At 40.0% G+C, this 17338-nt stretch overlaps 1 protein-coding gene across 7 annotated transcripts in view; it reads right to left on the bottom strand.

Annotated features, from left to right (window-relative positions):
* The window catches only part of TAFA5 (TAFA chemokine like family member 5), a 654906-nt gene that overhangs the window by 284215 nt on the left and 353353 nt on the right, over nucleotides 1-17338 (bottom strand). For all 7 annotated transcript variants that reach the window (XR_007772063.1, XR_007772060.1, XR_007772061.1 and 4 more), the window contains exon 2: nucleotides 7306-7455. Coding sequence is in view for 1 of the 7 variants with exons in the window: in XM_050936406.1 (XP_050792363.1) it covers nucleotides 7306-7455 (150 nt within the window). In the remaining 6 variants the exon portion in view is untranslated. The remainder of the gene's footprint in view (nucleotides 1-7305; nucleotides 7456-17338) is intronic.

The raw sequence follows: 17338 nt of genomic DNA, 5'->3' as shown, positions 1-17338 counted from the left end.
AGAAAATGATGAGGCAGATTCTAAGTTATAGCACCACGACTCCTACGTTATAGGTATGACATTACATCATACCCATTACATACAGTTACACTGTTGTCTTTTTCAGCAGAGAAGTAATACACATCAACTCAAGCTAGAAAACAGAGAACACTGAGGCTTTTTTCAAGGTACATTAGTAGTCTGTCATATTTAGAGAAGAATGATTAGAAATGAGTAAATCAGAGCGCCTCATGCTAGCCAAATATCTAAACATAAAACTTTGTTCTTTATACTGTACTGAAACACAGTGCAGAGTTGTGCCTGTTTATATTTAAGACTGCTTCCAGTTTTCTAGGATCTGAAGCACACACTTCCATTTCTTAGGAAACGACACTAGTTAATATACCCGTAGAAATCAGAACTGACTTTGGTAATCAACTCAAAACTTGTAGAGATTGCTCTTGGTACAAGTACTTTTAAAGTGGAAGAGCCCTTAAATTTCCTTTTCGTCTTGCCAAATAACTGACATCAGAATTCAGTCCTTCAGAAAATATATAGCATAACAGAATACACTCTAGAATAACATTTAACACAAAACAATGAGTAAATGGTAGTCTGATACCACTACCAGAATGTGCTCTGAATGCATTTTGCTAAATTTGATACCGAAGTCTGTCAGTGGAGATGGACACTGCCTCATGCAAAGTCCTAATTTGAGCATTTAGGACTGGTCCTTGGCTCAGGTAGCAGTTGTTTAAATCAAACCAATAAAATTCAGCGTTCAGAAACTCACACAAGTCAAAAAGCCCTCGGCCCACAGTGCTTCCAGCTACAGCTCCCTCCCTTGTACTCCATGACATTCTAAGTTTTTTAGAGGCACTGTGGAAGGGAGTTGTTGGCATTGAAGTTCCAAGCTCTTTCAACCCATCTCTTCCTGTCTCTCTTTACACTTCTGCCTGCCTTCATTCCCTGCAACAGCAGGGGAGGGGGGTGTCTGTCCATAACTGACGCTTCTCATACTTGGGTGCGGGGGAAGGCTGTTTTTGCTGTTTGCAGTTCTTAACCCCTTCCTGCTGTGTTTGTAGACTCTATCACAAAGCCAAACAGTGCTCCTCTATCAGAGGTTCTCGTAGTACTAACTAGTGTTTCTTAACTACAGCTTTTGTTTAGTCTTCATCGACAAGGGTTTTGTGCTAATTATTAAAGATCTGAGGTACAATTCTGACACTCGTACTCACAAAGCAGTCCCAGTAAAACCAATGGGACTACTCACAGAGTATAAAATGGGAGAATCAGGACATTAGTTCACAGCAAATTAGCTAAATGATATTCTTATTCAAAAAAATCTTACCATTAGAGTATCTTCATCCTGGAGTAGGAGATTGTGATGGGGCTTACTCCCATCACCTGTTAGACAAGGGGCTAAGAGCCAATTAGTGCAGCTGTGATTGATTGATTCCTGATTAGAGGGGGTGGAGCTAGATAAGGATCATTAGGCACTTGGGCCTTATAGGGAACCTGAAAGAACTCAGTAGGAGAGAGACTGAAGAGAAGGTGGGACTCTCCTGCAGACAGAAACTCACAGAGAGCAAGCCAGCCTCCTGTAAGGAGGGAGCCCTGAAATAGGATTAGTGAAAGTACTTCAGTGAAGCCCAAAAGGAGAGGAGAGTGTTTAGTTCAGCACATAGACACCAACTCCATGGGTACTCTGGGCTGAAGCACCCATGGAAAAAATATATTGGGTGCTTAGTACCACCACTCTCAGCTGTTTGGGCAGGGCCCTGCCCAAACAGCTGATTGGTGGGGCTACCAATCAGCTGTTTGGTGGATGTGGGAGGGGCTTGGGGGAGGATGGAGAGCAGCATGTGTCAGGTGGGTGGGGCTTGGGGGAGGAAAGAGGCAGATCAAGGGTGGAGCCTCAGGGGAGGGAGTGGAGGGGTGGTGGAGCACCCTGAGGAAAAATAAAAGTGCCTATGGTTCAGCAGAGGAAGCAGAAGCTTGGAGGACCTAGGGACGACCCAGAGATCCGAGAACCAAAGGGAGGCTGTGTAAAGCATAGCTGTAGTTCCGCACCACAAAGAGGCTTACAGGTAGGAAGGGACTCAGGGAAACAGGAGCATGTCTGAAGAAACAAACCAAGTTTCTTCCCAGAGGGTCCCTGGGTCAGAATACAGAGTTGAGGAAGGGTATGGGTTCCCCCACCAGCCCCCTGAGGAAGAGGCATCCAAGCCCAATGGAAGGAATCTTGAGCCTAAGGTGGGGTTGAAGACTGATCTGAAAGGACAGGCTGAGGAATACCCCAAAGGGTGGGGGTTTGGAGGGGAGGCTTTTTTGTGATGGGATGTTTATGAACTTTCTCTTCAACCTCCTTGTTACCCCAGAAGAGGACCAAACTGTATATGACTTGGCACCAAATCCAAGCCATAAAATGCCCGGTGAGAGGCAGATGGCCTGCAGGAGGTACCGAAGACAAGGATATCTTGTAGCATCACATCTTGACACAAAGCGGTACAATGGGTGGTGAATACATTACATTTCACAGTCAAAGAGTCAAGCAGATGAATAAAGATCAGTTATGAAGGCCAAACTTTCCAGTAACAAAAACGTCAAAAAGACATGTTGTGTGTCCTTAGTGAGAAAGCTGGGTTTGTTTTTAATTTTGGCATTGACCACTATGTGATCAAGAGTGAACAGAAGTCTTTAGTGGACAAAAAATAATAATAATAAAAAAATCTATAACTGCAGATGTTCTCTCTCAGTGTAAGAAAAAAACATCCTACCTTATGTTTGGTTGTCACATTCCTAAAACAATGGTACTTTGCTGAAAACCAGAAGGATTAACAGCTCCCTGTGAAGATTACTTCTCTGAACTGGCCAGCAAAAAGCATTCAATAGCAACTTCCCCAACACTTTTCCTAGAAACTAAATATGCTAGCACCTTTAGAAAATTCTACCTCTACCTGCCCGGGCAGCAAGAATTGTTTGTGTTCTTAAGACCGAGCCATCTCACCAACTCAGAGAACCATTTTTTATTTTTATTTTTATTGGTATTAGTTGTCAGAATTAAATATATTCATAAGCAGGAAACTATGGACAGGAGACAATGCTTGGATTACCTTTCATATTTTTCTACTTTAAGGGGAAATTATACTTGTGTTGACAGAGAGTGTCCATCTGGTTTCATAGTGCTGGGGCAGTCTCTCTGTTTTCATGAGATCATGTCTGAATGAGCATTGTAGAAACTATATTATCTTTTTTTTACAATAAATTATTTAGAATTTGTTACCTGGTTCTAGCAGGTTATGAGTCTACTTGAACCCTGATTTCAAAGCACCTGTGGAAGTTCAGTGTTCTTAACTACATGCTGGAACCAAAATAAATGTATCTTAAAAGTATTTGCAAATGCAGCACTTAATAGAGGGCATAAAGTTTCCCGTTTATACCTTTTAGGATAATCTATGCAACCGACTCCATTAGAGCTACAAAGGAACAGCATTCCAAGAGGAGCTGTGGAGGCTGAGCTTGATAAGTTTACGAAGGGGATGGTATGATGAGAGTGCCTACAATGGCGTGTAGCCAATATGCAACTAGTAGCAGCAAATATCACCAATGGCTGGTGATAGGACACCAGATGAGGAGGGCTCTGAGTTACTACAGAGAACTCTTTCCCAGATGTCTGGCTGATGGGTCTTGCCCATGAGGTCTGGGTCTGATTGACTGTCACATTTGGGGTCGGGAAGGAATTTTCCCCCTGGTCAGACTGGCAGAGACCCTGGGGGTTTTCACCTGCCTCTGCCGTATGGGATATGGGTCACTTTCAGGTTAACGCTAGTGTAAATGGTGGACTCTCTGTAACTTGAAGTCTTAAAATCATTATTTGAGGACTTCAGTAACTCAGCTAGAGGTTATGGGTTTATTACAGGAGTAGGTGGTTGAGGTTTGGTGGCATGTAACATGCAGAAAGTCAGAGTAGGTGATCAAGATGGTCCCTTTTTGCCTTAAAGTCTATGAAATTACAGGAATTGTAAGAAAGTGCAAACTGCAGAATAATCCATAGTCACAGTAGTCTGCTTGTAGCTTTTGCTTTTAGCTGATGATTTCACCACTTATTTCAAATGTGAGGGATTACAGGATGTACACACCATCTTTGGCTGTCTGAAAATTTTCAACCTTCTACAGTAATCAGGTGGAGAGATTATTTTGCTACTCTGTATGTCTCACCAGAGCCACTCATAATATAGGATGACAGAAAAGAGAGTACGGAGCCAGAGCCATCAATCCTGTGAAAGGAAGTGGTGTGTGCTATTATGAAAATGAAGACTGGGAAATCACCAGGGGTAGATAACATGCCTGCAGAATTGTTAAAAGGAATCGGCAATCACAATACTGAAATTATGTGAAAAAATTGTAGTGATATATGGATGACTAAAAATTGGCAGAACGACTGGACAAAGGAAATTTTTCTGCCTTTCTCCAAGAAGGCAGATATGACAGTTGTAGTATCTATCATAACATCACTCTGGTGATGCATGCGAGCAAAGTTCTTCTCTGCATAATTCAGAATAGCATGAAACAAAGGATAGAAGCAGAACTACCACCACAACAATCTGTTTTCAAGGCACATGTGACCAAATGGTGAATATTAGTCATATTACTGGAAAAATGCAGAGAGTACAATCGCCCACTGATCACATGCTTCACTGACTACTTAAAAGTGTTTGATTCTCTCTGACATGGCCATCTTTGTACTATATTGGCAGATATGGGGAGTCTAGAGCATTCCAAACTGGCAGATATGGGGAGTCCAAAGCATGAACTCATTGCAAGTCTCTTTCACCAACATCAGCCATGGTGCAAACAGTGGGCAGTCTACGACACAAGAGTGTGTTTTATTGCAAGCCTTTAACACATACACAGAATTTATGATGAAACAAGGCTTGGAAGGTTTTGACAAAGTAGAATGAACGTAGGTGTCCACCAATGGAAATCCAACTGACCTCACAAATGCTGATGATATTACACTCTTTGTAACGACTATGATGCAAATGTTGGAGTCCGTAAAAAACAAGTTAGTGAGGAATATGGACTATTCCTGAATGTGATGAAAACAAAATGCACATACTTTGACTCAGCTAACAGAAATAGGATGCAAGCAGAAATCATAATTAACAGACAAGCTAGAGAGACAGCAGATGAATTTAATGTCTGGGATCACATATAGCCAATCAGTGAAGCTGTTTCAAAAAATCAGAAAAGACAAGGGATGGCTTGCTCAGGTATTGCCTCCCTTAAGAAAGTGTGGAAAAAACATTCTGTCTCAGAAGAGGCAACTGGTGAAAAGACTAATTGTTTTTCCATACAGATTTATGGATGTGAATAAAGTTTCTGCTGACAAGAAGAAAACTGAAGCTTTTGTAATGTGCTCCTGGCAAAGACTCTTGCGTATTTCATGGACAGAAAAAAAAGATGAATGTCTATGTTAGAAAAAAAAATATTGAACAGAAGCAGACCTTGATGTCAAAAACCAATAGAAGCAAACTTAAGTACTTTGGTCACTTTAGGCATAGGAAATAACCTTGAGAAAGTATGGAAAGAATGGTGGAGGGTCATCGTAGTAGGGAATGATCAGTGAGGAGATGAATGGATGGTGCAGCAAATCACTTGAAGGTCAGATGCTGCATGCTTGAAGATAGTGATGGATCATGAAGGCTTCTGAAAATTCTGCTCATATAATTGTTATGCAGACATGAATAAATAGATTTATTTGCAATAATCTACTCGCTTTAGTTGTATAAAGATGATTACCAAGGATGTTGGCAGCAAAACCAGAGTCATACTAACCTCTCCCACCCATCCTACAGATAAGTAGAGACATTTTTCTTTTCATCAAATGAAAATGAGATGGGACCTCCATCAGTCTGAAAGTTGAGTCCAGTTAATATGTGACCTAGCAAAATTTGTGAGTGCATCTGGTCTGTTCATGCAAAACCCATATTTGCCCTCACAAAACCTACCTTCTGACTATCACACTGGGTAATTGCACATAATGTTGAATTACCGAATTTACTAACAAACGGGCTTGCAAAATTTGCATTAATAGATAAGGTGGCCCACTAAAAATTTGTCCCTTAGGTACCCAATGAAACCATATAATGTTACTGCAAACAGGGAGGAACAAAATTATTGGAGATGGAGTCCCACAATCTATGATGGAGATCACCGAGAAAATGAACTGATCTCCAGAGTACCAACCATAGTGAAAGCAAACTATGGAAACAGAATGTATATGAGGTTCTATGCTTAGCTCTGTGGGTAGGTACTGAAATCCCCATTGAGTTGTTTTCTTTGACAGTCAATGGGTGAGATCAAATTCTGATGTAATGGCATGCAACATTTTTATTTAAGGACTCGAGCTGGTATGTGAGTCATTTTTCAAAGGCAATCTTTATTGTCTCCATAAAGAAGCATCTTTCTTTTGTTGTTCTTAACAGAGTTTAGATCAAAATATGCCATTTTACATCAACTATTTTTAACATATACTTAACATCATATTTTATTTCTTCTAATTGCAATATGAATGCTTTCTAAGAAGGTTACTTCAGCAAGCTTACAATGAAGACTGCACCACTGCTAATGTTTTACTTAGCTGTAACATAGCAGTTCATTTGCTTCACAAAATGATTTCAAAGTGAAATATTTTCATACCTCCCTCTACATCAGCATTTTTGCAGGCTGCAGGCTCTACTCAGCTACTGCATCTGCAGTGAATCATATATAATGATCATTTCAATGAAAGAAGAAATACTATGCATGTAAGGTACGTACATATTTTCTTTTCCAATAACATCACTAATGCTTTTTTCAAGAACAACCCATTTTTCATGCAGGAGTGGTCACTTTAGCCTCAATGGTATTAACCCTTTGAGTCGAGATTAGAGTAAGTGCATTTTTGGTGTCATAAAGAACTTAAACAAACAAAAATTCTAGAGAGCTCATGGGTTTCAGCGTCATTCAAATTAAAATACAGAATATATTAGTCCAACTCTGTTAACATCTCACCTGCATTACCAAACTAAATCAGAAATGAAGATGCTAAAGAAGAAAAATAGCACTGATTTACTGCCCTTTGGAAAAAAAATATGCTATTAATGAGTAATTCTTGGTTTTGAGGATTTCGACCATATTATCACAAAACTAACCAATTAGTAGGTTAGCTCACACATATAATAATGTCAGATACATATAACCTTTTTTATTAGGATAAACAATTAAACGTGATGATTTTTGTGCTGGAAGATACTGATTGAATGGATCTTTGCCTCTTACCATCCACGCAGGCTGGCCTTGCTCTTGTTGTACCGGCAATCTGTCCTTTTTTACATGCACAGCGAGCTGTTTGTCGGGCTATAGTCCTTCGGGGCTGGCTGCTATCTTTGTCCAAAGTAACAATCTCACATGTACCTGCAGCCAGTTGACCTGGAAAAAGAACCAGCAACAGGTACCAGAGTCACTGAATGCACTACAGGCAATCTATTACAGTTGAATAGAGTCATGGTGCAATGTCACAGCAGACACTCCACAACAAATGGGAAGCCAGCTGATGGATATAATAAAAGTGAGATGCCATACAATTTTTCTTTGTGGTGGATATGTGAAAACCTTGCAAACTGGTTCTGTCAGAAAATGGTTATTGTTTTATAAAAGCAGGAAAGCTAGGGTCAAACAGATTACTTTTATATTAGTTGGTGTAAAGGAACAATCCATTTTTGCAGCAATGAAATTAAATGTGGCTCTGTCTATACGTGTGGAAAACAAATGTTTGAAAATATCAAAGGCAAATTTCAGAAAATATCTGCAAACGGTGCTCTTTCCATGAACGTAAATCTTAATTACAGGATTTTTTTCTTTGAAAATCCAGTTTTATAACAAAGTATTTGAGTTTGAGCAGATTTTTCAATCCCTTAATTTAGCTTCCATCCCATCACACTAAAATACAAAAGCACTTACATACATATTTCCTGTTAGATATTAGCCTGTGATCCCCTTGTATACACTAATCATGCCATCAACTTGCAAACGACATCAAGGTGACACTATTTAATAGCATATATGTATAAGTTCCTCTGATCTATGCTGTTTTCTCCAAAGATACTAAGAAAGCCCATTCACTTTGATTCTGGATTTCATACATGCTCTAGGATAGATAGAGAAAGTAACAGAAAATGTTTTTGGTGGAAGTTGTGCTAAAAGTGAATCTTGAAAGTTTGAAATGTCACATTCCTTTTGAAGATGTTGATAACATGACACTAGTAAAGGCAAATGTTAACTTTTGCAAGCAAGACAGATTTATTATTGATAATACAGTGGTTAATAAGGTATGAAAACAGACTATCACTTTTTACCGGTAAGTGTATTATTTATCTCTTCTAGGTTTTATGTTACAGTGCAAGATAACGCTTTTATTTGGTCTTGTACTTGCATGCAATCAATTACAACCATTTATGTGAACATGTGCAAAAATGTGCCTGAAATTCATAAGCTAACTACATCTAGTTCTCAGAATACTTGAGATGGAATAAATGCCAATCTGGAGATGACAAACCGGGCTGTGCAATTTCAACAATATTTCTAGTAAATGTTTTCAGGTCTATTGAAAACTTTAATGTTTCTTGTCAGGTGAGTCTTATGATGTAAGGTGCACATTTGAGCAAGCAGTTAAAGACTGTGATATCTGATCTTTTACTACCATAGTCCATAAAAATAAATCCTCTTATTTCACAAAAAGCTACCTAAAAAGAAAGGTAAATTCAAATGAAGTAAAGTCTAAATGATTAAAATAATATTGCTGTTTTAGTAGATTCTCATCCTTAATGTTTCTCGGCTTATATTTCATGACCACTCCCCCTGGGAAACATGAATAAGATTTTTGAAATTATCAGAGGAGCAAAATATTGATGGGCCTCATCCAGCTACTGGGATTGATTCACCAATGAGTTGATCTACTTTTATGTTGGTAGAACTCCATTACATCAGTGAATTATACCAGGGTAAAACTAAAATAACGCAGTGATGAATCAGGAGCACAGCTTTCTACAGACTACTACACATATTTACATATCTATATTAATCTATCTAAATGTTTTCCAAAGCACCCAACACCATGTTATCTAGGGCCTACTAGTTAAATTAGATTTGCATAGTGAGATTTTTAGAGAACTTCATGAACCTTCTTCTCTTCTGCCTTCCCTGGTTAAGACGTGTTTATCTTAAGCAGGGACTATTGATTTTTTATTTTGTTTGTTTGCTTCTCCTCTCTTCTTCCTTTCTCCCATTAATCTGGTTATAGTGGGGAAGATTTACAAAAGAGGAGGACTTTGCAGCTTGCTCAGACTCTGTATTTAGACCTCCTTCGGAAAATTGTTCCAAAGTTGACACCCCTTAAACTGAAGGGGTAAGAAAAAGAAAGAAAGAAAGAAAGAAAGATTTTCCACATCTCTCATACATCTTGTCCTGCACTTTGGGAGCTGCATTGTTCCAAAGGAATGTAAATACATTAATGAGTCATGTGGTGATGCAGTCATTGATGTGGCTAGACCAGGAGTGGGCAAACTATGGCCTGCAGACCAGATCCGGCCCACGGGATTGCCCCCAGTGGTGCTGCAGGCCCTGTGCCACACTCAGAAGTGGCCGGCACCAAGTACCTGTGGCCCCTGGCGGCGGGGGATGGGGGGCAGAGGGCTCCGTGTGTTGCCCTCACTTTCAGGCACCGCCCCCCACAGCTCCCATTGGCCGGGAATGGGCAACCACGGCCAATAGGAGCTTCGGGGCAGGTACCTGGAGGTGCGGCAAGGGCAGCACGCACAGAGCCCTCTGCCCCCTCTCCCCTAGGGGCTGCAGCGCTTCCTGGAGTGGCAGGGGGCCGAGGACAAGGCAGGCATGCAGGGAGCCTGCCCTGGCCCTGGAGCGTGCCATTGCCACCCCGGAGTCGCTTTAGGTAAGCGGTGTGGGCTGGAGCCCAAACCCCTCCTGCACCCTGCCCCCCAACTCCCTGCCCTAAGCCCCCTGCCTGCACCTCGCACCCCTCTTGCACTCCAACTCCCTGCCCTGAGGCCCCTCGTACACCCTGAACCCCTCCTGCACCCCAACCCTCTGCCCTGAGCCCCCTGCTGCACCCCATACCCCTCCTGCACCCCAACCCCCTGCCCTGAGCCCCCGATGCACCCTGTATCCCTCCCTTCACTCCAAACCCCTGCCCTGAGCCCCCTCCTGAACTCCGCACCCCTCCTGCACCCTTACCCCCTGCCCTGAGCCCCCTCATATGCCTCACACCCCTCCTCTGCCCCAATCCTTTGACCTGACCCCCTTTCTGCACACTGCACCCCCTCCCACTCCTGCACCGGTCCTGCATACAATTTCCCCACCCAGATGTGGCCCTTGGCCCAAAAAGTTTTCCTACCCCTGGGCTAGATCTTGACCCTTCATTAATTTAAATGAGACTGTGGAGTGGTAACAGAAATAGAATGGAAACCAGTGGAGGGATAGAAGCACAGAGGTGATGAGCTCACAGTGGCCCTGACCACTCAGGAGGTGGGCTGCAGTATTCTGGACAAGCTGGAGTTTCTCCATGCTTGCGACCATCAGTCCAAAATGCAGTAAGTACAGTAATCCAGCCTGGGGGATGACTGTATGAATCACTGTGGGAAAAACCTCATATGGAAGGAAAGGGACAAGTTTCCTAGCAAGGTGCAGATGGCCACCTGGTTTTCTAGACTAAGCACAGGGTATGATAAATGGGGGTAGTGGCCTTCAATAAGCCAGCTCAATCAGTGAATCAGTTCTCCCTTTGGACCCATTTCTGAGCTAGAAATACAGATATCAAAATCCAAAACTGATCCAAATTAAAAAAAAAATGGCAGTACTTCTGTAATTTGTATTTTTAATTTTGGGCCACAGAAATTATAAATATCCACAACTTCTTTAGTCAATGGGAATTGTGGGCAATCAACACTTTTTTTTAAGAGAGAAAAATAATGTTTATTGTTCAATTCTGCAACTGTTCTGTGTGAGAATCCTATCAAGGTCATTGACAGTTCTGTGAATACATGCATACAAGCTGCATAGCATGGGAGGAAAAACGAGGCTCCAGGTGAAACGATCAAATCTTAAAACGTGTCTTAAAATAGAGTCTATATTCTTGAAAAAATAAAATAAAATGCCAGTTTGCTAATGAAACAAAGATTTCTTCCCAGGTTATTTTTAGGCATACTGGTTTGCAATCTCATCAAGACAGACATGTATTCCAAAGAGCCTTGAAAATAAAACTGCATGTCATATGAGAAAGAGACAACTTTCGTAAGATGTTTGATGTCCTTCTTACCACATCCCCAACATGCAGTACAGTAATTGCTCATGAAGGAGGGTCTGCATGATGATCTATTTAATGTTAGTTCTCGGTAGGAAATAATGTTTCTGTTCTCTACCACAGAATAAAATAATCCATTTAAAAGAAAATCTGTTGTGATTATAACAAACATGATATAGTTATGAATTTCTCTCTTACACACATTGAAAAGCAGAAGACTTCATTTTTCCCCAACATAGAAATTCAGATGGAGACACCACCTTCTCCATCTTCTAATACAATACAAACAGAACCTGATGTAAAATGATGGTTTTACTAAGGGTTTTAGCTTCCATATTCATCCAGGAACTTTAATTCTAAATTGCACATGTAGGCTTATATTGCAGTTTCACTGAATAATTTTCCATGCACCACCAATTTGATGCCTAGCAACACAAGCTCTTTTTAGTTCAAAATGCATAAAGGTAGATGTTATTAATAATCTCAGCTCTGTTTGTGATTGAACACAATGCCAGCAGTTGTTTCAAATCAGATCATCGTAATAAATTCCGCAGTTATTGAAATACTGAAGTCTTCTTGATGGCCAAGTCCTGAGTGATGCTGAGCAACCACTGAAATAAGTGGGAGTTTAAGTGGCTTAGCATTTCTCAGGATTTGCAACAGATATTAACCCGTAAGTGTCCAATGAGTTTATAGATATTTTGCTTAGAAGAAAAATGACAATGTTTTAGGGAAAGCTTGAAAATATTAATTCCATATTTCTTTCTTCCAATTAAATATTCCAGAATAACATCTCTTTACTTGACAATAATCTGAACAGTATGATTGCATTTAAAATGTCTACTTTCGGACATAGCCCTTTAAGCTTTTATTTTAAAATACAATTGAAAACAATAGCACTAGGCAATTAGAGGGAATTAATATAACCTAGAGTAACAAATTCTATTCTCAGCATTACAACAGTGTAAATTCAGGGTAACTCCAAATTTACATTGGTGCAACTGAGAAGTCACTGAAACAACTTTATAATTACTGTCGCAGAGTAGAATTTGGTTCATACTCTATAACTGAATCTAGGGAAAGGACAATCACTGAAACAGAATTATTTCAAGATAGCTCTCAACTGAGAGTACAATTTCAAACCTAATTTATGCTACAAATGCATTCCAATTTCTCAAGAAACATATACATTAAAATGAACTAAATCCCTTTTCCATCACTAAAATATCTGATACTGAAAACATTTGTCTCAAAGATGTTCAGTCTGTCATTGAGGATCACCTAGAACCCAAATATTTTATTAAAACATATAAATTATTTAGGTAAAGCAGTGCAAACTGGAATTCTTCAAGCATACTACTCTAGGACAGCAACTCTCTTTAAATGTCCGTAACTGTGTCCTACTGGGTATGACTGTGCTGATGATCAAAGAACCTAAGGATTAATCTGTCAATGTTACTGAACGAAAAAGGAATTACTTTGGATAATTCCTTCATTACAAATTTATCCTGCAGAGGTGCCATGAGCTAAAAAGCATTGGATGCCTGTGACTCAGTTTTGGGGAATTTCTGGACTCTTGCAGAATCTTCTGTATGATCTTTGTTGAGTTGCATCTACAGAGCCAAATTCTGCTCTCATTTACATCAGTGTAAAAGTGGAGTAACTCCAATTTCAACAGCATTATTCTGGATTTACACTAGTGTAAAAGAGCATAACTTGGCCCATTTTTTGCAGTGCCTACATTAAAAAGTTTTTCAGCTAAAAGCCTTCTATGATTCATAAGTAAATATTATGAATTAACAAGTGAAAAATCTGATGAAGGTCTGCACTTTTTAAGAGTCTGATTGAAATATTTTCAAAATAATGCAGCCATGAAACAGTACAGTATGTCCCTAAACTAACAACTAATCTTGTTGTCATTTTCAGACTACTACTTCTTAACCACTTCACACATAAAAGCAGTATGGATGCTAGGTGGATAGGGAAAAAAAGTTATCCTTTTCATTCTGAAATAAGCAGTTTTAATTAAAGGAATGATCCCCCACAGCTGGGTAATTGTATAGGCAAAGTCTATAGTGTAATAGGCCCTCAAGATTCATTCAATACATTCGTTTATCCTATTGTGGAATTATTTTTAAAGTAAGTGTAATAATATTATGCTAACACTGAACATGGTGTTGCCAGTTTACATTATTTGCTTAGAGTCACAGCTTTGAAACTCAACTCTATTTATTTTTGTATAAATATATATTGTATTGTTCTCTGTTCACTGCCTTCAAAAACACAATTAAAAGGAAAATAAATACAGATAGTGTCTCCACCAAAAACTTCAGATCAAAAGACCTGATTCTGCAGCCATTCCACAGCCTGAACTTTTTGCTGATGTCAAAAATGAGCTCACAGCCAGGAGAGGCTCAAAAATCAAGACATTAATGCAGAAGGCATGTAGAAACATTGCATATATTATGATGTTTACCATTTTCAATTTGCTTCCTGTTCAGTACATTATTTCCAAAAGTGATTCACAATGGTGAACAAATGCAGGGCACAGCAGTGTTAATTCTCAGACACCTGCACAGTCACATGTCCAAATTAACACATTTGGCAGTACATTATATTTCTCTGAAAATAACAGTTTGGAATACTGTGTTGAGGAAGAAACTTGTTCACCATCGTGGCAGAGGACAGAGGCATAATAACTGTCCAAATGATAAAGCCATCAGAGTACACAGGATAAGTGTTTCTGATCGGTGGTATGTCACCATGAGTCAGATTCATTAGAGTGATGCATATCCAAAAGCAGTGCAACTATTTATGTTTGTAAGGAACATGTAACTAGGTCTCCCACACCAGCATTTCCTGATGAGTGGACTAGGACAGGCCAAGTATTGGCAACACCCTGCACTCCCCATTACTATCAGGCAAATTATAGCTGCTTCTTTTGTGAGTCTACTCAGGGGCAAAGGGCTTCTCTCTGCAGAACACCCACAGCAGGCCAGATATGATTTGCCCTACCTGCCCTCACATAAATCTTATGAATATTATGGAAAACTAAGGGAAACTTAGTCTGCAGAATAATGTACAGTTTCTTTAAATTTCCCTCAGTGATGATTCCTCAAGTAATTGTTCTTTTTAAGTTCCCTTAATTCTGTTTAGATAGTGAGTCTAAAACATCCCTCTAAATGTGGAAGTCATGTAACCACTGCTGTCAGCAATAAACACAAGTGACAGAGAATACCTGGGTTCTTTTCCTTACAGAAATACTGCATCCATGCAAAACACTATGGATTCCAAATATCTGCACAAAGCTGCTGTGAAGAAGAATCTAGAGAAGGGAAGCACAAAATGTTGATGCTAGATTTCAATTAATCTGTTCCCAAGGTCTCTATCAGTACCAAAAAGAAAACAAATGCAGGAATCCAGGCTTTAACATATCTATGCTGATATATCAATTGAGGATTTGGGCAACCATATGTTATCCTTCTAAAAACGATGAGAAACAGCATTAACTATCCCGTTCACCTATCTTTATTACTCTGTACATATTAAAACAAATCCATCTTGTTTACAAAGCAAATAGCCACAAGAGAAGAACAAAAGGTGCTTTCATAAAGGTGAGGCTTTTCCTCTGGGGAAAGGCGGAGAGCAAGAAGTATTAATTTTCCTGAACATCTAGTAATATCTGTTGAACCCAGCAGGAGCATGTTGTGAAGGAACAAGTCTGCTGTCTTCAGTAGATGTCACTGCAGGGAATATGAAACTGGTTTGAGGGAACATGCACATGAAGTCAACTATCCAAAACAAATATTATAAAACAGCAGAAATGAAAGTAGATTTTAACCTGTCAGATCCATCCTCCTTTTCACTCTGGAAAGTGAATGCCATTCCAATATTGCAAACAAACTATACGGATACAGAACACAGACTCTAAAAGGTCATGTGAAGGCACTCCGTACTAAGTAAATGTTGCAATGTTCTTGGATCTACAACAGTAATGAGATTAAACTGTTCTGATCCAGTAGTGATCACATGAGAAAAGAAAAATTCAATAGGACAGAATTTTTATTTCATTAAATTTTGCATGTAAAGGCCTGAAAAAACAGTAACACTAGATTTCTGATTATCATCAGCGAGGTAGAAAGTTACATCCTATCCAGGAAGAGCTGTGTAATCACTCAGTGTCCATAACATGCTCTGGAAAATGGGGAAATCAGAAGGCTAAACTGTGCAGTTGAAAACAGTTGCTGCCTAATAGTGTTTTGTCTTGGTAAGTTACCATGGTCTAACTAATAACTAAGAATGCAACAAAAATTCAAATGACCTGATTATTTAGCTATTGCAGTAGCAAGAATGTGGCCACATTAAATCATCCACAGTGCAACCCCTAACACATCTAATAAGTAATGTCTTCAAATAAACACATTTATTATGAGGTATAAATAAGGCACTGTTTTCCACGCCATTTCTCCACAAAAACTGGGATTCATTGGGCAGTAAGATAAAGAATTCTAGGAGGTGGGGAAGCCAGTGAAATTGGCTACTCTGTGTGTCATTATTTCCTGACTGCCCCACTCACTGCATGGAGAGTTTCTGTCTAAATTAATCCTATCAGCTTCAAAACTTTGTGAGCTGAACCACCCTCAGTTAGGGACAGATTAGCAGCTGACAAGGAAAACCCTGAAAGCACAGCCCCACCAGGGTGTATGTCTACACTGCAGCTGGAAGGTTTGACTTCCGGCTTGGGTAGATGTACACACACTAGCTCTGCTCAAGCGAGGGCACTAAGGGTATGTTTACACTGCAATTAAAAACCCATGTCTGGCTAATGCCAGCTGACTAAGACTCATGGGCTCAGGTTAAGGGGCTGTTAAACTGCAAAATAAATGTTTGGGCTCCGTTGGGAGCCTGGACACTAGGACCTTGAGATGGGGAAGGGTCCTGAACATCTACACTGCAATTAAACAGCCTCTTAGCCTGAGCCCCCCAAGCCCAAGCCAGCTGGTGTGGGCCAGCCACAGGTGTCTAATTACAGTATAGACATACCCCAAAAAGTAGAAGCCTGGCCCCCATGGCACAGGTTATGGCTCAAGCTAGCTACCCAAGTATAACCCTGTCTGAGATCCTAGGAACATATTCAGGTGGCTAACTTAAGCCAGTGGTTCTCAGCCAGGTGTACGTGTACCCATGAGTGTACGCAGAGGTCTTCCAGGGAGTATATAAACTCATTTAGATATTTGCCTAGTTTTACAACAGGCTACATAAAAAGCACTAGCTAGGTACGTACTAGCTAAAATTTTGTATAATTATTTGTTTATACTGCTCTGTATACTATGCACTGAAATGTAAGTACAATATTTATATTCCAATTGATTCATTTGATAATTAGATGGTAAATATTAGAAAGTCAGCAATTTTTCAGTCATACTGTGCTGTGACACTTTTGTATTTTAGGTCCGATTTTATAAGCAAGTAATTTTAAGGTATTCAAAACAAATCAGACTACTGAAAGGGGTACAGTAGTTTGAAAAGGTTGAGAGTCACTGACTTAAGACACTGCCCATGCCACAGTGACCACTGTGCTATTTTTAGTGCACTAGCTTTGAGCAGAGTTAGCGTGTGTACTCCTACCCACGCCAGGAATTACACCTCCCACTTGCAGTGTAAATGTACCCTTACTAGTACCCCAGCAGCTGGTGAGAACCAGAGGCCCTATGGAGGAATGATGCCTTCAAACAGATGGCATGGCCTTCAGCAGATGTTGGCCCTCCTGCCGTTTCTGAAAAGAACTTATATTGAACCATGTAAACGAAACTCAATTAGTAGAGATCCAAAGTTTCCTGTTCATAAACAATCAGTACCGCATTGGATCAAAGGGAAAAATTCATTTAAAATGTAATAAATTAAAAAGGGACCCCTTTTCATCAAGCCATGGAACCCCAGATATGTTTGCATTAACTTGGGGTGATTTTAACTGACTGTTCGAGTGTTTGAGTGATG

The sequence above is a fragment of the Gopherus flavomarginatus genome, chromosome 1, assembly GCF_025201925.1.
Source record: "Gopherus flavomarginatus isolate rGopFla2 chromosome 1, rGopFla2.mat.asm, whole genome shotgun sequence".
NCBI classification, from domain to species: Eukaryota; Metazoa; Chordata; order Testudines; family Testudinidae; genus Gopherus; species Gopherus flavomarginatus.
The sequence above is the reverse complement of the archived record's forward strand: the minus strand, read 5'-3'. Positions and strand labels throughout refer to the sequence as shown.